This window comes from Salvelinus alpinus, chromosome 6, assembly GCF_045679555.1.
Source record: "Salvelinus alpinus chromosome 6, SLU_Salpinus.1, whole genome shotgun sequence".
Classification (NCBI taxonomy): domain Eukaryota; kingdom Metazoa; phylum Chordata; class Actinopteri; order Salmoniformes; family Salmonidae; genus Salvelinus; species Salvelinus alpinus.
The window spans coordinates 95,716,789-95,740,384 of record NC_092091.1 but is presented as its reverse complement, the minus strand read 5'-3'; the positions used below and the strand labels follow the sequence as shown (position 1 = coordinate 95,740,384).

The 23,596-nt window shown below is 47.0% G+C and overlaps 1 protein-coding gene across 1 annotated transcript in view; it reads right to left on the bottom strand.

The window, feature by feature from the left end:
* Positions 1-9,759: 9,759 nt before the first annotated feature.
* Positions 9,760-23,596, bottom strand: part of LOC139579627 (cGMP-specific 3',5'-cyclic phosphodiesterase-like) — a 52,661-nt gene continuing 38,824 nt past the window's right edge. The window contains exons 18-22 of the mRNA XM_071408439.1: positions 22,441-22,515; positions 21,809-21,872; positions 21,597-21,671; positions 17,349-17,432; positions 9,760-10,189 (exon numbers count right to left, since the gene is read on the bottom strand). Coding sequence (XP_071264540.1) covers positions 10,076-10,189; positions 17,349-17,432; positions 21,597-21,671; positions 21,809-21,872; positions 22,441-22,515 — 412 coding nt within the window. The 3' untranslated portion in view covers positions 9,760-10,075. The remainder of the gene's footprint in view (positions 10,190-17,348; positions 17,433-21,596; positions 21,672-21,808; positions 21,873-22,440; positions 22,516-23,596) is intronic.

Below are 23,596 nucleotides of genomic sequence, written 5' to 3'. Positions count from 1 at the left end.
GAGGACCAGGGATGTTCTCTGTTTAGTGAGTCCTCCAGATCAGAGGCAGTAGGGATGACCAGGGATGTTCTCTGTTTAGTGAGTCCTCCAGATCAGAGGCAGTAGGGAGGACCAGGGATGTTCTCTGTTTAGTGAGTCCTCCAGATCAGAGACAGTAGGGATGACCAGGGATGTTCTCTGTTTAGTGAGTCCTCCAGATCAGAGGCAGTAGGGAGGACCAGGGATGTTCTCTGTTTAGTGAGTCCTCCAGATCAGAGGCAGTAGGGATGACCAGGGATGTTCTCTGTTTAGTGAGTCCTCCAGATCAGAGGCAGTAGGGATGACCAGGGATGTTCTCTGTTTAGTGAGTCCTCCAGATCAGAGGCAGTAGGGATGACCAGGGATGTTCTCTGTTTAGTGAGTCCTCCAGATCAGAGGCAGTAGGGATGACCAGGGATGTTCTCTGTTTAGTGAGTCCTCTAGATCAGAGGCAGTAGGGAGGACCAGGGATGTTCTCTGTTTAGTGAGTCCTCCAGATCAGAGGCAGTAGGGATGACCAGGGATGTTCTCTGTTTAGTGAGTCCTCCAGATCAGAGGCAGTAGGGATGACCAGGGATGTTCTCTGTTTAGTGAGTCCTCCAGATCAGAGGCAGTAGGGAGGACCAGGGATGTTCTCTGTTTAGTGAGTCCTCCAGATCAGAGACAGTAGGGATGACCAGGGATGTTCTCTGTTTAGTGAGTCCTCCAGATCAGAGGCAGTAGGGACGACCAGGGATGTTCTCTGTTTAGTGAGTCCTCCAGATCAGAGGCAGTAGGGACGACCAGGGATGTTCTCTGTTTAGTGAGTCCTCCAGATCAGAGGCAGTAGGGATGACCAGGGATGTTCTCTGTTTAGTGAGTCCTCCAGATCAGAGGCAGTAGGGAGGACCAGGGATGTTCTCTGTTTAGTGAGTCCTCCAGATCAGAGACCGTATGGATGACCAGAGATGTTCAACTGATAAGTGTGTGAATTGGACCATGTTCTGTCCTGCTAAGCATTCAAAATATAACGTGTACATTTGGGTGTCAGGGAAAATCTCTGGAGTAAAAAGTCCATTATTTTCTTTGGGAATGTCATCTCTTTATACCCGTCGCAAGACCCACTGGTTATAAAACCCTCTTAGGCCTCACTCCCCCTATCTGAGATATCTACTGCAGCCCTCATCCTCCACATACAACACCCGTTCTGCCAGTCACATTCTGTTAAAGGTCCCCAAAGCAACACATCCCTGGATCGCTCGTCTTTCAGTTCACTGCAGCTGGCGACTGGAACGAGCTGCAACAAACACTCAAATTGAACAGTTTTATCTCAATCTCTTCATCCAAAGACTCAATCATGGACACTCTTACTGACAGTTGTGGCTGCTTTGTGTGATGTATTGTTGTCTCTACCTTCTTGACCTTGGTGCTGTTGTCTGTGGCCAATAATGTGTGTACCATGGTGTGTTGCTACCATGTCGTTTTGTTGTCTTAGGCCTCTCTTTATGTAGTGTTGTCTCTCTTGTCGTGATGTGTGTTTTGTCCTATTTATATTTTATTTATTTTAATCCCAGCCCTCGTAGGAGGTCTTTTGCCTTTTTGATGATCGAGCAGCAGCGAGGGCTCTTCGATACTGCACGGTAACGTCTTTCCAAGCTAGTCGGAAGACTTCCAGTTTGGTGTGGCGCCATTTCCGCTTACATTTTCAGGAAGCTTGCTTCAGAGCTCGGGTATTTTCTGTATACCAGGGATCTAGTTTCTTAAGACCAAATGTTGTTTTGTTTTTAGCGGCGCGACTACATCAAGGATTTTACGTTTAGATCCTCAGTTAGGTGGTTAACCGATTTCTGTACTCCGACGTCCCTGACGAGGCGGAGGGAGTCTGGAAGGGCATAGAGGAGTCTTTGCGTTGTCTCTTGATTAAAAAAAATAAAATCTGACACCAACACACTTTTTGGTCATTGTTTCTATTTAACATTTAATAAGAAAACAAAACACTTTTTTATTTTAGAATACAAAGCCATTACAGTCTTGTGGGTTTATAAATATTGTACACAAGAAGATTTCACCTCAAAAGGTTACGACTGGATCCTACACAGTACTACTATAGACTACTGCTAGGGCTAACCACTTAGCATCCTGCTAACCACTTAGCATCCTGCTAACCACTTAGCATCCTGCTAACTACTAGCATCCTGCTAACTACTAGCATCCAATGAATGGCAAATGAAATTTTCGTATATACGGGTTCGCTGTATCACCGCTCAGGGTTAACAGGGAACTTGGCAGGAAGTACGTAAACAGCTGTTCTTATACCGTGATGACGTAGTTCCAACGCGCCTGTTGGCCTATCACAGTAGAGGCTGGGCGCGGTTTCGACTTTGCCCCGCCTTTGCTGGCCCTCGGATTTGTCCAAGCCCCTTGGCGCTTCCCTTTGTCCACATCTGGTTGCTGGGTAGATTAGATCTGTCTTGTGTCTGTCGATTCTACACTGAAACAGTTCCTAATATGGTATTGTCCGGTATTCTAACCTCCTGGTTGGCCTAGAGAGATGCACCCCTCCCCTCTCCAGACTGTCAACAGCTTTTATGGCCTGTGTTGGTCAGTCCTTACACCTACACACACACCCCCCTCTGTATTGTTTGTGTGTGTAACAAAACAATATTCATCTTCAAACAATATGCTAACAGGCTGTAGTGCATAAATCCTAACAGCAGCTTGGAGCACAGGTAGTGGAGCCACAACACATTGGAGAAGGGATGGTAGTCACTCCACATGTTACTGTAGGAGAGAGAGAGACAGGTTAGAGACAGACAGGTAGTAGGGATGGTAGTCACCCCACATGTTACTGTAGGAGAGAGAGACAGGTTAGAGACAGACAGGTAGTAGGGATGGTAGTCACTCCACATGTTACTGTGGGAGAGAGAGAGACAGGTTAGAGACAGACAGGTAGTGGGGATGGTAGTCACTCCACATGTTACTGTAGGAGAGAGAGAGACAGGTTAGAGACAGACAGGTAGTGGGGATGGTAGTCACTCCACATGTTACTGTAGGAGAGAGAGACAGGTTAGAGACAGACAGGTAGTAGGGATGGTAGTCACTCCACATGTTACTGTAGGAGAGAGAGAGAGACAGGTTAGAGACAGACAGGTAGTGGGGATGGTAGTCACCCCACATGTTACTGTAGGAGAGAGAGAGACAGGTTAGAGACAGACAGGTAGTGGGGATGGTAGTCACTCCACATGTTACTGTAGGAGAGAGAGACAGGTTAGAGACAGACAGGTAGTAGGGATGGTAGTCACTCCACATGTTACTGTAGGAGAGAGAGAGACAGGTTAGAGACAGACAGGTAGTAGGGATGGTAGTCACCCCACATGTTACTGGAGGAGAGAGAGACAGGTTAGAGACAGACAGGTAGTAGGGATGGTAGTCACTCCACATGTTACTGTAGGAGAGAGAGAGACAGGTTAGAGACAGACAGGTAGTAGGGATGGTAGTCACCCCACATGTTACTGTAGGAGAGAGAGAGACTGGTTAGAGACAGACAGGTAGTGGGGATGGTAGTCACTCCACATGTTACTGTAGGAGAGAGAGAGACAGGTTAGAGACAGACAGGTAGTGGGGATGGTAGTCACTCCACATGTTACTGTAGGAGAGAGAGAGACAGGTTAGAGACAGACAGGTGTGGTGTGTGTGTATCTGGTGTGGTGTGTGTGTATCTCTGGTGTGGTGTGTCTCTGGGGTGGTGTATATCTCTGGTGTGGTGTGTGTGTGTCTCTGGGGTGGTGTATATCTCTGGTGTGGTGTGTGTGTGTGTCTCTGGGGTGGTGTATATCTCTGGTGTGGTGTGTGTGTGTCTCTGGGGTGGTGTATATCTCTGGTGTGGTGTACTCCGACGTCCCTGACGAGGCGGAGGGAGTCTGGAAGGGCATCGGAGTCTTTGCGTTGTCTCTTGATAAAAAGAAAATCTGACACCAACACACTGTTTGGTCATTGTTTCTATTTAACGTTTAATAAGAAAATTAAACCCTTTATTGATTTTTAAAATGTCCGAATACAAAGCCATTACAGTCTTGTGGGTTTATAAATATTGTACACAAGAAGATTTCACCTCCCAAAAGGTTACGACTGGGTCCTACACAGTACTACTATAGACTACTGCTGTGGTGTGTCTCTGGTGTGGTGTGTGTCTGTGGTGTGGTGTGTGTCTGTGGTGTGTGTCTGTGGTGTGTGTCTCTGTCTGTGGTGTGGTGTGGCAATTTCCTGTATTACCAAATGATGAGAGAGCAAACCACACACCAGTCAGAGTTATACTTAAACTTCACCTTTTAATAATAATTAAGCTTTTGCAATAGCATTTGACTTTACACATTTCAGTCTCTAATGAAAAGTTGAGTGGTCAACATAATGGCAACTGAGATCTTTTATAGTAAAGATCCACCCCCCCCCTAGTCGACATGACAAACCACAGATAATAGGAACTGCTTCACAAAGAAAGACTTTACTTCAGAGAGGAGTATCCCATAGCCAGACAGCATTCGCTATAAATTATCGCTCAGTTTGGTCTCTAAGTCGAGGTTCTAATCTCGTTCTTGGTACTTCATAGTACCAAAACATTACCTCATCCAATGGCATATATCAGTTGTTAATTCTAGATACTCCCATCTCAAATAAAGCCCCTCCTGGACAAGCTCACTGAGGGGAGTGAGCCTCTAGGTCATATACTAGGTCAAGAGAAGGACAACATCAGAGGGGACATACGATGGTTCCAGACATTGCCATACTCCTCCCCCCCCCCAATGAGAAAAGGAGGGAGTGACTGGAGTACAGACATTGTATGAGAACTAACTGGTTCCCCATTAATCACGCCATCCCTTCACATGGTTTAGGAATAGTTAGACACATTCCCATAAGACAATGTTCCATTCTGTCCTCCTCCCCTTCTGATATTCTACTTAGCACCACATGGTTTAACAGATACTTTGACATATGAAGACAAGCCTGACCTCTCCCCTCTCTGGGCCCCAAGTGACTGAGCCCTAGCTGAGAAGGGATAACTGCCAACCCTATAGTTGGCAGTTGCAAACTATACAAACCCCCCTTGGTTTGTGCTGTGGTGGAGATCTTTGTGGGCTATACTCGGCCTTGTCTCAGGATTGTAAGTTGGTGGTTGGAGATATCCCTCTAGTGGTGTGGGGGCTGTGCTGGCAAAGTGGGTGGGGTTATATCCTTCCTGTTTGGCCCTGTCCGGAGGTATCATCGGATGGGGCCACAGTGTCTCCTGACCCCTCCTGTCTCAGCCTCCAGTATTTATGCTGCAGTAGTTTGTGTCGGGGGACTGGGGTCAGTTGGTTATATCTGGAGTACTTCTCCTGTCTTATCCGGTGTCCTGTGTGCATTTAAGTATGCTCTCTCTAATTCTCTCCTTCTCTCTTTCTTTCTCTCTCTCTCTCGGCGGACCTGAGCCCTAGGACCATGCGTCAGGACTACCGGGCATGATGACTCCTTGCTGTCCCCAGTCCACCTGGCCTTGCTGCTGGCCCAGTTTCAACTGTTCTGCCTGCGGCTATGGAACCCTGACCTGTCCACCGGACGTGCTACCTGTCCCAGACCTGCTGTTTTCAACTCTCTAGAGACAGCAGGAGCGGTAGAGATACTCTTAATGATCGGCTATGAAAAGCCAACTGACATTTACTCCTGATTATTATTTGACCATGCTGGTCATTTATGAACATTTAATCATCTTGGCCATGTTCTGTTATAATCTCCACCCGGCACAGCCAGAAGAGGACTGGCCACCCCTCATAGCCTGGTTCCTCTCTAGGTTTCTTCCTAGGTTTTGGCCTTTTCTAGGGAGTTTTTCCTAGCCACCGTGCTTCTACACCTGCATTGCTTGCTGTTTGGGGTTTTAGGCTGGGTTTCTGTACAGCACTTCAAGATATTAGCTGATGTACGAAGGGCTATATAAAATAAACTTGATTTGAAATAGACAAAGGGAAACATTCTAATGACAAGTATCTCACATAAGCATAATATGAAAGTAAATAAAACATCGTATTTATCTATGTTACCTAACTAGTTCTGATTCATCCCCAACAAGATACATGATTAATGTATAGTTGAGAGTGATAGAGTTCCAGGTTAAACCAGGGGAGATACATTATTAATGTATAGTAGAGAGTGATAGAGTTCCAGGTTAAACCAGGGGAGATACATTATTAATGTATAGTTGAGAGTGACAGAGTTCCAGGTTAAACCAGGTATAGTTGAGAGTGATAGAGTTCCAGGTTAAACCAGGTATAGTGATAGAGTTCCAGGTTAAACCAGGTATATTAGAGAGTGATAGCTCCAGGTTAAACCAGGGGAGATACATTATTAATGTATAGTTGAGAGTGACAGAGTTCCAGGTTAAACCAGGTATAGTTGAGAGTGACAGAGTTCCAGGTAAAACCAGGTATAGTAGAGAGTGATAGCTCCAGGTTAAACCAGGGGAGATACATTATTAATGTATAGTTGAGAGTGACAGAGTTCCAGGTTAAACCAGGTATAGTTGAGAGTGATAGTTCCAGGTTAAACCAGGTATAGTTGAGAGTGATAGTTCCAGGTTAAACCAGGTATATTAGAGAGTGATAGAGTTCCAGGTTAAACCAGGTATAGTAGAGTGATAGAGTTCCAGGTTAAACCAGGTATAGTTGAGTGATAGAGTTCCAGGTTAAACCAGGGGAGATACATTATTAATGTATAGTAGAGAGTGATAGAGTTCCAGGTTAAACCAGGGGAGATACATTATTAATGTATAGTTGAGTGACAGGTTAAACCAGGTATAGTTGAGAGTGATAGTTCCAGGTTAAACCAGGTATAGTAGAGAGTGATAGAGTACCAGGTTAAACCAGGTATAGTAGAGAGTGATAGAGTTCCAGGTTAAACCAGGTATATTAGAGAGTGATAGAGTTCCAGGTTAAACCAGGTATAGTAGAGAGTGATAGAGTACCAGGTTAAACCAGGTATAGTAGAGTGACAGAGTTCCAGGTTAAACCAGGTATAGTAGAGAGTGATAGAGTTCCAGGTTAAACCAGGTATATTAGTGACAGAGTTCCAGGTTAAAGCAGGTATAGCTGAGAGTGATAGAGTTCCAGGTTTAACCAGGTATAGTAGAGAGTAATGGAGTTCCAGGTTAAACCAGGTATAGTAGAGAGTAATGGAGTTCCAGGTTAAACCAGGTATAGTTGAGAGTGATAGTTCCAGGTTAAACCAGGTATAGTAGAGAGTGATAGAGTACCAGGTTAAACCAGGTATAGTAGAGTGATAGAGTTCCAGGTTAAACCAGGTATATTAGAGAGTGATAGAGTTCCAGGTTAAACCAGGTATATTAGAGAGTGATAGAGTTCCAGGTTAAACCAGGTATAGTAGAGAGTGATAGAGTTCCAGGTTACACCAGGTATAGTTGAGAGTGATAGAGTTCCAGGTTAAACCAGGTATATTAGTGACAGAGTTCCAGGTTAAACCAGCTTTAGTAGAGAGTGATAGATTTCCAGGTTAAACCAGATATAGTAGAGAGTGACAGAGTTCCAGGTTAAACCAGGTATAGTAGAGAGTGATAGAGTTCCAGGTTAAACCAGGTATAGTAGAGAGTGACAGAGTTCCAGGTTAAACCAGCTTTAGTAGAGAGTGATAGATTTCCAGGTTAAACCAGATATAGTAGAGAGTGACAGAGTTCCAGGTTAAACCAGGTATAGTAGAGAGTGATAGAGTTCCAGGTTAAACCAGGTATATTAGAGAGTGATAGAGTTCCAGGTTTAACCAGGTATAGTTGAGAGTGATAGAGTTCCATGTTTAACCAGGGAAGATACATTATTAATGTATAGTAGTGAGTGACAGAGTTCCAGGTTAAACCAGGTATAGTAGAGTGATAGAGTTCCAGGTTAAACCAGGTATAGTAGAGAGTGATAGAGTTCCAGGTTAAACCAGGTATAGTAGAGAGTGATAGAGTTCCAGGTTAAACCAGGTATAGTAGAGAGTGATAGAGTTCCAGGTTAAACCAGGTATAGTAGAGAGTGATAGAGTTCCAGGTTAAACCAGGTATAGTAGAGAGTGATAGAGTTCCAGGTTAAACCAGGTATAGTAGAGAGTGATAGAGTTCCAGGTTAAACCAGGTATAGTAGAGAGTGATAGAGTTCCAGGTTAAACCAGGTATAGTAGAGAGTGATGTTGGGGGAGGGTCTACCCAGACGATAACCAGTGATGGTTGTGTGTTGCTGTTGGGGGAGGGTCTACCCAGACGATAACCAGTGATGTTGCTGTTGGGGGAGGGTCTACCCAGACGATAACCAGTGATGTTGCTGTTGGGGGAGGGTCTATCCAGACAATAACCAGTGATGATGCTGTTGGGGGAGGGTCTACCCAGACGATAACCAGTGATGTTGGGGGAAGGTCTACCAGGACAATAACCAGTGATGTTGCTGTTGGGGGAGGGTCTACCAGGACAATAACCAGTGATGTTGCTGTTGGGGGAGGGTCTACCCAGATGATAACCAGTGATGTTGCTGTTGGGGGAGGGTCTACCCAGACGATAACCAGTGATGTTGCTGTTGGGGGAGGGTCTATCCAGACAATAACCAGTGATGTTGCTGTTGGGGGAGGGTCTACCCAGACAATAACCAGTGATGATGCTGTTGGGGGAGGGTCTACCCAGACGATAACCAGTGATGTTGGGGGAAGGTCTACCAGGACAATAACCAGTGATGTTGCTGTTGGGGGAGGGTCTACCAGGACAATAACCAGTGATGTTGCTGTTGGGGGAGGGTCTACCCAGATGATAACCAGTGATGTTGCTGTTGGGGGAGGGTCTACCCAGACGATAACCAGTGATGTTGCTGTTGGGGGAGGGTCTATCCAGACAATAACCAGTGATGTTGCTGTTGGGGGAGGGTCTACCCAGAGGATAACCAGTGATGTTGCTGTTGGGGGAGGGTCTATCCAGACAATAACCAGTGATGATGCTGTTGGGGGAGGGTCTACCCAGACGATAACCAGTGATGTTGCTGTTGGGGGAGGGTCTACCAGGACAATAACCAGTGATGTTGCTGTTGGGGGAGGGTCTACCAGGACAATAACCAGTGATGTTGCTGTTGGGGGAGGGTCTACCCAGATGATAACCAGTGATGTTGCTGTTGGGGGAGGGTCTACCCAGAGGATAACCAGTGATGTTGCTGTTGGGGGAGGGTCTACCCAGACAATAACCAGTGATGTTGCTGTTGGGGGAGGGTCTACCCAGACAATAACCAGTGATGTTGCTGTTGGGGGAGGGTCTACCAGGACAATAACCAGTGATGATGCTGTTGGGGGAGGGTCTACCAGGACAATAACCAGTGATGTTGCTGTTGGGGGAGGGTCTACCCAGAGGATAACCAGTGATGTTGCTGTTGGGGGAGGGTCTACCCAGATGATAACCAGTGATGTTGCTGTTGGGGGAGGGTCTACCCAGAGGATAACCAGTGATGTTGCTGTTGGGGGAGGGTCTACCCAGACAATAACCAGTGATGTTGCTGTTGGGGGAGGGTCTACCCAGAGGATAACCAGTGATGTTGCTGTTGGGGGAGGGTCTACCCAGACAATAACCAGTGATGTTGCTGTTGGGGGAGGGTCTACCCAGATGATAACCAGTGATGTTGCTGTTGGGGGAGGGTCTATCCAGACAATAACCAGTGATGTTGCTGTTGGGGGAGGGTCTATCCAGACAATAACCAGTGATGATGCTGTTGGGGGAGGGTCTACCCAGACAATAACCAGTGATGTTGCTGTTGGGGGAGGGTCTACCCAGACGATAACCAGTGATACTCCAGTCTTGATTCACACACAAACAACCAAGTCATTCTCCAGTTCTCTCTGTTCCTCTTCTCCTCCTTCCTCCCCCGTCTCGGTAAGGAGCGTCCAGTTCTCTCTGTTCCTCTCTTTCTATTCCTCTTCTCCTCGTTCCTCCCCCGTCTCGGTAAGGAGCGTCCAGTTCTCTCTGTTCCTCTCTTTCTATTCCTCTTCTCCTCCTTCCTCCCCCGTCTCGGTAAGGAGCGTCCAGTTCTCTCTATTCCTCTTCTCCTCCTTCCTCCCCCGTCTCGGCGAGGAGCATCCAGTTTTCTCTGTTCCTCATGAGGCCGTCCAACAGTGGAGAACAGGAGTCAAACATCCCAGACAGAGTCTGAGACAGGAGGGGGAGAAAGGGAGGAGGGAGAGAGAGAGAGAGAGGGGAGAGAGGGAGAGAGAGAGAGAGAGGAGAAAGGAAGAGAGGGAGAGAGAGAGGGAGAGAGATGGGAGAGAGAGGGAGAGGGAGAGAGGGAGAGAGAGAGAGGGAGAGAGAAAGCAATAAATACAAATTCATACATTCCCGAGGGAAGCGAATGGACTAGTACCCACCCAGGTTATATAGACTAGTACCCACCCAGGTTGTATAGAGGGTGAAGGGACTAGTACCCACCCAGGTTGTATAGACTAGTACCCACCCAGGTTGTATAGACTAGTACCCACCCAGGTTGTATAGACTAGTACCCACCCAGGTTGTATAGACTAGTACCCACCCAGGTTGTATAGAGGGTGAATGGACTAGGACCCACCCAGGTTGTATAGACTAGTAACCACCCAGGTTGTATAGAGGGTGAATGGACTAGGACCCACCCAGGTTGTATAGAGTAGTAACCACCCAGGTTGTATAGAGGGTGTATAGACTAGTACCCACCCAGGTTGTATAGAGGGTGAATGGACTAGTACCCACCCAGGTTGTATAGAGTAGTAACCACCCAGGTTGTATAGAGGGTGTATAGACTAGTACCCACCCAGGTTGTATAGAGGGTGAATGGACTAGTACCCACCCAGGTTGTATAGAGGGTGAATGGACTAGGACCCACCCAGGTTGTATAGAGTAGTAACCACCCAGGTTGTATAGAGGGTGTATAGACTAGTACCCACCCAGGTTGTATAGAGGGTGAATGGACTAGGACCCACCCAGGTTGTATAGAGTAGTAACCACCCAGGTTGTATAGAGGGTGTATAGACTAGTACCCACCCAGGTTGTATAGAGGGTGAATGGACTAGGACCCACCCAGGTTGTATAGACTAGTACCCACCCAGGTTGTATAGAGGGTGAATGGACTAGTACCCACCCAGGTTGTATAGAGGGTGTATAGACTAGTACCCACCCAGGTTGTATAGAGGGTGAATGGACTAGTACCCACCCAGGTTGTATAGAGGGTGTATAGACTAGTACCCACCCAGGTTGTATAGAGGGTGAATGGACTAGTACCCACCCAGGTTGTATAGACTAGTACCCACCCAGGTTGTATAGAGGGTGAATGGACTAGTACCCACCCAGGTTGTATAGACTAGTAACCACCCAGGTTGTATAGAGGGTGTATAGACTAGTACCCACCCAGGTTGTATAGAGGGTGAATGGACTAGGACCCACCCAGGTTGTATAGACTAGTACCCACCCAGGTTGTATAGAGGGTGAATGGACTAGTACCCACCCAGGTTGTATAGACTAGTACCCACCCAGGTTGTATAGAGGGTGAATGGACTAGTACCCACCCAGGTTGTATAGACTAGTACCCACCCAGGTTGTATAGACTAGTACCCACCCAGGTTGTATAGACTAGTACCCACCCAGGTTGTATAGACTAGTACCCACCCAGGTTGTATAGAGGGTGAATGGACTAGGACCCACCCAGGTTGTATAGACTAGTACCCACCCAGGTTGTATAGACTAGTACCCACCCAGGTTGTATAGACTAGTACCCACCCAGGTTGTATAGAGGGTGTATAGACTAGTATCCACCCAGGTTGTATAGACTAGTACCCACCCAGGTTGTATAGACTAGTATCCACCCAGGTTGTATAGAGGGTGTATAGACTAGTACCCACCCATGTTGTATAGAGGGTGTATAGACTAGTACCCACCCAGGTTGTATAGAGGGTGAATGGACTAGGACCCACCCAGGTTGTATAGACTAGTACCCACCCAGGTTGTATAGACTAGTACCCACCCAGGTTGTATAGAGGGTGAAGGGACTAGTACCCACCCAGGTTGTATAGACTAGTACCCACCCAGGTTGTATAGACTAGTACCCACCCAGGTTGTATAGACTAGTACCCACCCAGGTTGTATAGAGGGTGAATGGACTAGTACCCACCCAGGTTGTATAGAGGGTGAATGGACTAGTACCCACCCAGGTTGTATAGACTAGTAACCACCCAGGTTGTATAGAGGGTGAATGGACTAGTACCCACCCAGGTTGTATAGACTAGTACCCACCCAGGTTGTATAGACTAGTACCACCCAGGTTGTATAGACTAGTACCCACCCAGGTTGTATAGACTAGTACCCACCCAGGTTGTATAGACTAGTACCCACCCAGGTTGTAAAGAGGGTGAATGGACTATAACCCACCCAGGTTGTAAAGAGGGTGAATAGACTAGTACCCACCCAGGTTGTATAGAGGGTGAATGGACTAGTACCCACCCAGGTTGTATAGACTAGTAACCACCCAGGTTGTATAGAGGGTGAATGGACTAGTACCCACCCAGGTTGTATAGACTAGTACCCACCCAGGTTGTATAGACTAGTACCCACCCAGGTTGTATAGACTAGTACCCACCCAGGTTGTATAGAGGGTGAATGGATTAGTACCCACCCAGGTTGTATAGACTAGTACCCACCCAGGTTGTATAGACTAGTATCACCCAGGTTGTATAGACTAGTACCCACCCAGGTTGTATAGACGAGTACCCACCCAGGTTGTATAGAGGGTGAATGGACAAGTACCCACCCAGGTTGTATAGACTAGTATCCACCCAGGTTGTATAGACTAGTACCCACCCAGGTTGTATAGAGGGTGAATGGACTAGTACCCACCCAGGTTGTATAGACTAGTACCCACCCAGGTTGTATAGACGAGTACCCACCCAGGTTGTATAGAGGGTGAATGGACAAGTACCCACCCAGGTTGTATAGACTAGTATCCACCCAGGTTGTATAGACTAGTACCCACCCAGGTTGTATAGAGGGTGAATGGACTAGTACCCACCCAGGTTGTATAGACTAGTACCCACCCAGGTTGTATAGAGGGTGAATGGACTAGTACCCACCCAGGTTGTATAGACTAGTACCCACCCAGGTTGTATAGACTAGTACCCACCCAGGTTGTATAGACTAGTACCCACCCAGGTTGTATAGACTAGTACCCACCCAGGTTGTATAGAGGGTGAATGGACTAGGACCCACCCAGGTTGTATAGACTAGTACCCACCCAGGTTGTATAGACTAGTACCCACCCAGGTTGTATAGAGGGTGTATAGACTAGTATCCACCCAGGTTGTATAGACTAGTACCCACCCAGGTTGTATAGACTAGTATCCACCCAGGTTGTATAGAGGGTGTATAGACTAGTACCCACCCAGGTTGTATAGAGGGTGTATAGACTAGTACCCACCCAGGTTGTATAGAGGGTGAATGGACTAGGACCCACCCAGGTTGTATAGACTAGTACCCACCCAGGTTGTATAGACTAGTACCCACCCAGGTTGTATAGAGGGTGAAGGGACTAGTACCCACCCAGGTTGTATAGACTAGTACCCACCCAGGTTGTATAGACTAGTACCCACCCAGGTTGTATAGACTAGTACCCACCCAGGTTGTATAGAGGGTGAATGGACTAGTACCCACCCAGGTTGTATAGAGGGTGAATGGACTAGTACCCACCCAGGTTGTATAGACTAGTAACCACCCAGGTTGTATAGAGGGTGAATGGACTAGTACCCACCCAGGTTGTATAGACTAGTACCCACCCAGGTTGTATAGACTAGTACCACCCAGGTTGTATAGACTAGTACCCACCCAGGTTGTATAGACTAGTACCCACCCAGGTTGTATAGACTAGTACCCACCCAGGTTGTAAAGAGGGTGAATGGACTATAACCCACCCAGGTTGTAAAGAGGGTGAATAGACTAGTACCCACCCAGGTTGTATAGAGGGTGAATGGACTAGTACCCACCCAGGTTGTATAGACTAGTAACCACCCAGGTTGTATAGAGGGTGAATGGACTAGTACCCACCCAGGTTGTATAGACTAGTACCCACCCAGGTTGTATAGACTAGTACCCACCCAGGTTGTATAGACTAGTACCCACCCAGGTTGTATAGAGGGTGAATGGATTAGTACCCACCCAGGTTGTATAGACTAGTACCCACCCAGGTTGTATAGACTAGTATCACCCAGGTTGTATAGACTAGTACCCACCCAGGTTGTATAGACGAGTACCCACCCAGGTTGTATAGAGGGTGAATGGACAAGTACCCACCCAGGTTGTATAGACTAGTATCCACCCAGGTTGTATAGAGTAGTACCCACCCAGGTTGTATAGAGGGTGAATGGACTAGTACCCACCCAGGTTGTATAGACTAGTACCCACCCAGGTTGTATAGACGAGTACCCACCCAGGTTGTATAGAGGGTGAATGGACAAGTACCCACCCAGGTTGTATAGACTAGTATCCACCCAGGTTGTATAGACTAGTACCCACCCAGGTTGTATAGAGGGTGTATAGACTAGTACCCACCCAGGTTGTATAGAGGGTGGATGGACTAGTACCCACCCAGGTTGTATAGACTAGTATCCACCCAGGTTGTATAGAGGGTGTATAGACTAGTACCCACCCAGGTTGTATAGACTAGTATCCACCCAGGTTGTATAGAGGGTGTATAGACTAGTACCCACCGAGGTTGTATAGAGTAGTACCCACCCAGGTTGTATAAAAGGTGAATGGACTGGTACCCACCGAGGTTGTATAGACTAGTACCCACCCAGGTTGTATAGACTAGTACCCACCCAGGTTGTATAGACTAGTACCCACCCAGGTTGTATAGAAGGTGAATGGACTGGTACCCACCCAGGTTGTATAGACTAGTACCCACCCAGGTTGTTTAGAAGGTGAATGGACTGGTACCCACCCAGGTATTATAGAGGGTGAATGGACTAGTACCCACCTGGTATTATAGAGGGTGAATGGACTAGTACCCACCCAGGTTGTATAGACTAGTATCCACCCAGGTTGTATAGAGGGTGTATAGACTAGTACCCACCCAGGTTGTATAGAGGGTGGATGGACTAGTACCCACCCAGGATGTATAGAGGGTGGATGGACTAGTACCCACCCAGGTTGTATAGACTAGTACCCACCCAGGTTGTATAGAGGGTGAATGGACTAGTACCAACCTGGTATAGGGGATGGAATAGTACCCACCTGGTATAGGGGATGTATAGACTAGTACCCACCCAGGTATTATAGAGGGTGTATAGACTAGTACCCACCCAGGTATTATAGAGGGTGAATGGACTAGTACCCACCCAGGTTGTATAGACTAGTACCACCCAGGTATTATAGAGGGTGAATGGACTAGTACCCACCCAGGTTGTATAGAAGGTGTATAGACTAGTACCCACCCAGGTTGTATAGACTAGTACCCACCCAGGTATTATAGAGGGTGAATGGACTAGTACCCACCCAGGTTGTATAGACTAGGACCCACCCAGGTTGTATAGACTAGTACCCACCCAGGTATTATAGAGGGTGTATAGACTAGTACCCACACAGGTATTATTGAGGGTGGATGGACTAGTACCCACCTGGTATAGGGGATGGACTAGTACCCACCTGGTGTAGGGGATGGACTAGTACCCACCTGGTATAGGGGATGGATGGACTAGTACCCACCTGGTATAGGGGATGGACTAGTACCCACCTGGTGTAGGGGATGGACTAGTACCCACCTGATATAGGGGATGGATGGACTAGTACCCACCTGGTATAAGGGATGGACTAGTACCCACCTGGTATAGGGGATGGACTAGTACCCACCTGGTACAGGGGATGGACTAGTACCCACCTGGTATAGGGGATGGACTAGTACCCACCTGGTATAGGGGATGGACTAGTATCCACCTGGTATAGGGGATGGACTAGTACCCACCTGGTATAGGGGATGGATGGACTAGTACCCACCTGGTATAGGGGATGGACTAGTACCCACCTGGTATAGGGGATGGACTAGTATCCACCTGGTATAGGGGATGGACTAGTACCCACCTGGAATAGGGGATGGACTAGTACCCACCTGGTATATGGGATGGACTAGTATCCACCTGGTATAGGGTATAGACTAGTACCCACCTGGTATAGGGGATGGACTAGTACCCACCTGGTATAGGGGAGCATAGACTAGTACCCACCTGGTATAGGGGATGGATGGACTAGTACCCACCTGGTATAGGGGATGGATGGACTAGTACCCACCTGGTATATGGGATGGACTAGTACCCACCTGGTATAGGGGATAGACTAGTACCCACCTGGTATAGAGGATGGACTAGTACCCACCTGGTATAGGGGATGGACTAGTACCCACCTGGTATAGGGGATGGACTAGTACCCACCTGGTAAAGGGGATGGACTAGTACCCACCTGGTATAGGGGACGGACTAGTACCCACCTGGTATAGGGGATGGATGGACTAGTACCCACCTGGTATAGGGGATGGACTAGTACCCACCTGGTATAGGGGATGGACTAGTACCCACCTGGTATAGGGGATGGACTAGTACCCACCTGGTATAGGGGATGGACTAGTCCCACCTGGTATAGGGGATGTATAGACTAGTACCCACCTGGTATAGGGGATGGACTAGTACCCACCTGGTATAGGGGATGGACTAGTACCCACCTGGTATAGGGGATAGACTAGTACCCACCTGGTATAGGGGATGGACTAGTACCCACCTGGTATAGGGGATGGACTAGTACCCACCTGGTATAGGGGATGGATGGACTAGTACCCACCTGGTATAGGGGATGGACTAGTACCCACCTGGTATAGGGGATGGACTAGTATCCACCTGGTATAGGGGATGGACTAGTACCCACCTGGTATAGGGGATAGACTAGTACCCACCTGGTATAGGGGATGGACTAGTACCCACCTGGTATAGGGGATGGACTAGTACCCACCTGGTATAGGGGATGGACTAGTACCCACCTGGTATAGGGGATGGATGGACTAGTACCCACCTGGTATAGGGGATGGACGGACTAGTACCCACCTGGTATAGGGGGTGGATGGACTAGTACCCACCTGGTATAGGGGATGGATGGACTAGTACCCACCTGGTATAGGGGATGGATGGACTAGTACCCACCTGGTATAGGGGATGGATGGACTAGTACCCACCTGGTATAGGGGATGGACTAGTACCCACCTGGTATAGGGGATGGACTAGTACCCACCTGGTATAGGGGATGGACTAGTACCCACCTGGTATAGGGGATGGCACATCCCATCGATGTAGTTGACCTGCATGTGAGGAAGACGGGTGCTGTTGTCTCTGTTCATCATGTCCTGGGGACAAACAGATGGGGACAAACATATGGGGACAAACACATGGCACTTATTGTCACGAATGCAAAACCACAAACCTACTACCCTACCATTGCAAATGCCAGGCAGTGATAGCTACTTACAACAGGTTTGATGTTGAACTAAGTTCCAGGCAGCGATAGCTACTTACAACAGGTTTGATGTTGAACTAAGTTCCAGGCAGCGATAGCTACTTACAACAGGTTTGATGTTGAACTAAGTTCCAGGCAACGATAGCTACTTACAACAGGTTTGATGTTGAACTAAGTTCCAGGCAGCGATAGCTACTTACAACAGGTTTGATGTTGAACTAAGTTCCAGGCAGCGATAGCTACTTACAACAGGTTTGATGTTGAACTAAGTTCCAGGCAGCGATAGCTACTTACAACAGGTTTGATGTTGAACTAAGTTCCAGGCAGCGAAAGCTACTTACAACAGGTTTGATGTTGAACTAAGTTCCAGGCAGCGATAGCTACTTACAACAGGTTTGATGTTGAACTAAGTTCCAGGCAGCGATAGCTACTTACAACAGGTTTGATGTTGAACTAAGTTCCAGGCAGCGATAGCTACTTACAACAGGTTTGATGTTGAACTAAGTTCCAGGCAGCGATAGCTACTTACAACAGGTTTGATGTTGAACTAAGTTCCAGGCAGCGATAGCTACTTACAACAGGTTTGATGTTGAACTAAGTTCCAGGCAGCGATAGCTACTTACAACAGGTTTGATGTTGAACTAAGTTCCAGGCAGCGATAGCTACTTACAACAGGTTTGATGTTGAACTAAGTTCCAGGCAGCGATAGCTACTTACAACAGGTTTGATGTTGAACTAAGTTCCAGGCAGCGATAGCTACTTACAACAGGTTTGATGTTGAACTAAGTTCCAGGCAGCGATAGCTACTTACAGCAGGTTTGATGTTGAACTAAGTTCCAGGCAGCGATAGCTACTTACAACAGGTTTGATGTTGAACTAAGTTCCAGGCAGCGATAGCTACTTACAACAGGTTTGATGTTGAACTAAGTTCCAGGCAGCGATAGCTACTTACAACAGGTTTGATGTTGAACTAAGTTCCAGGCAGCGATAGCTACTTACAACAGGTTTGATGTTGAACTAAGTTCCAGGCAGCGATAGCTACTTACAACAGGTTTTATGTTGAACTAAGTTCCAGGCAGCGATAGCTACTTACAACAGGTTTGATGTTGAACTAAGTTCCAGGCAGCGATAGCTACTTACAACAGGTTTGATGTTGAACTAAGTTCCAGGCAGCGATAGCTACTTACAACAGGTTTGATGTTGAACTAAGTTCCAGGCAGCGATAGCTACTTACAACAGGTTTGATGTTGAACTAAGTTCCAGGCAGCGATAGCTACTTACAACAGGTTTGATGTTGAACTAAGTTCCAGGCAGCGATAGCTACTTACAACAGGTTTGATGTTGAACTAAGTTCCAGGCAGCGATAGCTACTTACAACAGGTTTGATGTTGAACTAAGTTCCAGGCAGCGATAGCTACTTACAACAGGTTTGATGTTGAACTAAGTTCCAGGCAGCGATAGCTACTTACAACAGGTTTGATGTTGAACTAAGTTCCAGGCAGCGATAGCTACTTACAACAGGTTTGATGTTGAACTAAGTTCCAGGCAGCGATAGCTACTTACAACAGGTTTGATGTTGAACTAAGTTCCAGGCAGCGATAGCTACTTACAACAGGTTTGATGTTGAACTAAGTTCCAGGCAACGATAGCTACTTACAACAGGTTTGATGTTGAACTAAGTTCCAGGCAGCGATAGCTACTTACAACAGGTTTGATGTTGAACTAAGTTCCAGGCAGCGATAGCTACTTACAACAGGTTTGATGTTGAACTAAGTTCCAGGCAGCGATAGCTACTTACAACAGGTTTGATGTTGAACTAAGTTCCAGGCAGCGAAAGCTACTTACAACAGGTTTGATGTTGAACTAAGTTCCAGGCAGCGATAGCTACTTACAACAGGTTTGATGTTGAACTAAGTTCCAGGCAGCGATAGCTACTTACAACAGGTTTGATGTTGAACTAAGTTCCAGGCAGCGATAGCTACTTACAACAGGTTTGATGTTGAACTAAGTTCCAGGCAGCGATAGCTACTTACAACAGGTTTGATGTTGAACTAAGTTCCAGGCAGCGATAGCTACTTACAACAGGTTTGATGTTGAACTAAGTTCCAGGCAGCGATAGCTACTTACAACAGGTTTGATGTTGAACTAAGTTCCAGGCAGCGATAGCTACTTACAACAGGTTTGATGTTGAACTAAGTTCCAGGCAGCGATAGCTACTTACAACAGGTTTGATGTTGAACTAAGTTCCAGGCAGCGATAGCTACTTACAACAGGTTTGATGTTGAACTAAGTTCCAGGCAGCGATAGCTACTTACAGCAGGTTTGATGTTGAACTAAGTTCCAGGCAGCGATAGCTACTTACAACAGGTTTGATGTTGAACTAAGTTCCAGGCAGCGATAGCTACTTACAACAGGTTTGATGTTGAACTAAGTTCCAGGCAGCGATAGCTACTTACAACAGGTTTGATGTTGAACTAAGTTCCAGGCAGCGATAGCTACTTACAACAGGTTTGATGTTGAACTAAGTTCCAGGCAGCGATAGCTACTTACAACAGGTTTTATGTTGAACTAAGTTCCAGGCAGCGATAGCTACTTACAACAGGTTTGATGTTGAACTAAGTTCCAGGCAGCGATAGCTACTTACAACAGGTTTGATGTTGAACTAAGTTCCAGGCAGCGATAGCTACTTACAACAGGTTTGATGTTGAACTAAGTTCCAGGCAGCGATAGCTACTTACAACAGGTTTGATGTTGAACTAAGTTCCAGGCAGCGATAGCTACTTACAACAGGTTTGATGTTGAACTAAGTTCCAGGCAGCGATAGCTACTTACAACAGGTTTGATGTTGAACTAAGTTCCAGGCAGCGATAGCTACTTACAACAGGTTTGATGTTGAACTAAGTTCCAGGCAGCGATAGCTACTTACAACAGGTTTGATGTTGAACTAAGTTCCAGGCAGCGATAGCTACTTACAACAGGTTTGATGTTGAACTAAGTTCCAGGCAGCGATAGCTACTTACAACAGGTTTGATGTTGAACTAAGTTCCAGGCAGCGATAGCTACTTACAACAGGTTTGATGTTGAACTAAGTTCCAGGCAGCGATAGCTACTTACAACAGGTTTGATGTTGAACTAAGTTCCAGGCAGCGATAGCTACTTACAACAGGTTTGATGTTGAACTAAGTTCCAGGCAGCGATAGCTACTTACAACAGGTTTGATGTTGAACTAAGTTCCAGGCAGCGATAGCTACTTACAACAGGTTTGATGTTGAACTAAGTTCCAGGCAGCGATAGCTACTTACAACAGGTTTGATGTTGAACTAAGTTCCAGGCAGCGATAGCTACTTACAACAGGTTTGATGTTGAACTAAGTTCCAGGCAGCGATAGCTACTTACAACAGGTTTGATGTTGAACTAAGTTCCAGGCAGCGATAGCTACTTACAACAGGTTTGATGTTGAACTAAGTTCCAGGCAGTGATAGCTACTTACAACAGGTTTGATGTTGAACTAAGTTCCAGGCAGCGATAGCTACTTACAACAGGTTTGATGTTGAACTAAGTTCCAGGCAGCGATAGCTACTTACAACAGGTTTGATGTTGAACTAAGTTCCAGGCAGCGATAGCTACTTACAACAGGTTTGATGTTGAACTAAGTTCCAGGCAGCGATAGCTACTTACAACAGGTTTGATGTTGAACTAAGTTCCAGGCAGCGATAGCTACTTACAACAGGTTTGATGTTGAACTAAGTTCCAGGCAGCGATAGCTACTTACAACAGGTTTGATGTTGAACTAAGTTCCAGGCAGCGATAGCTACTTACAACAGGTTTGATGTTGAACTAAGTTCCAGGCAGCGATAGCTACTTACAACAGGTTTGATGTTGAACTAAGTTCCAGGCAGCGATAGCTACTTACAACAGGTTTGATGTTGAACTAAGTTCCAGGCAGCGATAGCTACTTACAACAGGTTTGATGTTGAACTAAGTTCCAGGCAGCGATAGCTACTTACAACAGGTTTGATGTTGAACTAAGTTCCAGGCAGCGATAGCTACTTACAACAGGTTTTATGTTGAACTCTTCCTTCTCTCGGTCTCCTTGAGCAAAAAACTCTGATGCCACCAGCTTAGCTGTCTGAGGAGGGAGAGAATGAGAGATAAATTGTGTGTGTGTGTGTGTGTGTGTGTGTGTGTGTGTGTGTGTGTGTGTGTGTGTGTGTGTGTGTGTGTGTGTGTGTGTGTGTGTGTGTGTGTGTGTGTTCACAGCCTTACCCTCTTCTGAATATGCCAAGGTTTTGTAATGGCAGCAATATCGCTGGCTGTCATCAGCATCGACCTGTGGGAGACACACACACACACACTGTCACACCCTGACCATAGAGAGTCTTTTAATTCTCTACGTTTGTTAGGTCGGGGTGTGACTAGGGTGGGTGATCTAGGTTGTGTATTTCTATGTTGGCCTGGTATGGTTCCCAATCAGAGGCAGCTGTTTCGCGTTGTCTCTGATTTGGGGATCATATTTAGGCAGCCATTTTTCCTTTGTGCTTTGTGGGATCTTGTTTTTGTGCCTGTGAGCACTCCATGACGTCACGTTTCGGTGCTCTTTATTGTTTTCTGTGAGTTTCCTTTATTTAAACGTGGGGAACCCAAATCACGCTGCACGTTGGTCTGAGTATATTTCCAGTTCGTACGACGAGCGTGACACACACACACACACACACACACACACCACTGGATCAGAGTCGATCACGACTAGATGGTCAAAACTAGTGTCCTATATAGGGAATAGGGTGTCATAAAGTAGTGCACTACGTAAGGAAGTGTCCCAAACGGAACCCTAGTGCACTTCTTTAGGCCAGCGCCCGGTCTAAAGTAGTGCACTATATAGGGTTTAGGGTGCTCACCTTAGTAAGTCTCTGTGTCTGTCCTCCTCCCACCTCACTCCTCTCTGGCCCAGTTCAAAGAACTCTGCCCTCCTCCTGAACACACACACACACACACACACACACACACACACACACATACACACACACACACACACACACACACACACACACACACACACACACACACACACACACACACACACACACACACACACACACACACACACACACACAGAGAGTGAGAGAGTAAGGCTACCACAGAGAGTCTCCCCTGCTAGACGTATAATCACATGGTAAACTGGGGCCGAGCTCTCTGCCCTCCAGGACCTCTATACCAGGCGGTGTCAGAGATGTATAATCACATGGTAAACTGGGGCCGAGCTCTCTGCCCTCCAGGACCTCTATACCAGGCGGTGTCAGAGAGGTATAATCACATGGTAAACTGGGGCCGAGCTCTCTGCCCTCCAGGACCTCTGTACCAGGCAGTGTCAGAGAGGTATAATCACATGGTAAACTGGGGCCGAGCTCTCTGCCCTCCAGGACCTCTGTACCAGGCAGTGTCAGAGAGGTATAATCACATGGTAAACTGGGACAGAGCTCCCTGCCCTCCAGGACCTCTATACTAGGAGGTGTCAGAGATGTATAATCACATGGTAAACTGGGGCCGAGCTCTCTGCCCTCCAGGACCTCTATACCAGGCGGTGTCAGAGATGTATAATCACGTGGTAAACTGGGGCAGAGCTCCCTGCCCTCCAGGACCTCTATACCAGGCGGTGTCAGAGATGTATAATCACATGGTAAACTGGGACAGAGCTCCCTGCCCTCCAGGACCTCTATACTAGGCGGTGTCAGAGATGTATAATAACATGGTAAACTGGGGCCGAGCTCTCTGCCCTCCAGGATCTCTATACCAGGCGGTGTCAGAGATGTATAATCACATGGTAAACTGGGGCCGAGCTCTCTGCCCTCCAGGACCTCTATACCAGGCGGTGTCAGAGATGTATAATCACATGGTAAACTGGGGCAGAGCTCCCTGTCCTCCAGGATCTCTATACCAGGTGGTGTCAGAGATGTATAATCACATGGTAGACTGGGGCAGAGCTCCCGCTAGGCTACCTGTCGCTAGGCTACCTGTCACTAGGCTACCTGTCGCTAGGCTACCTAATATATAGTA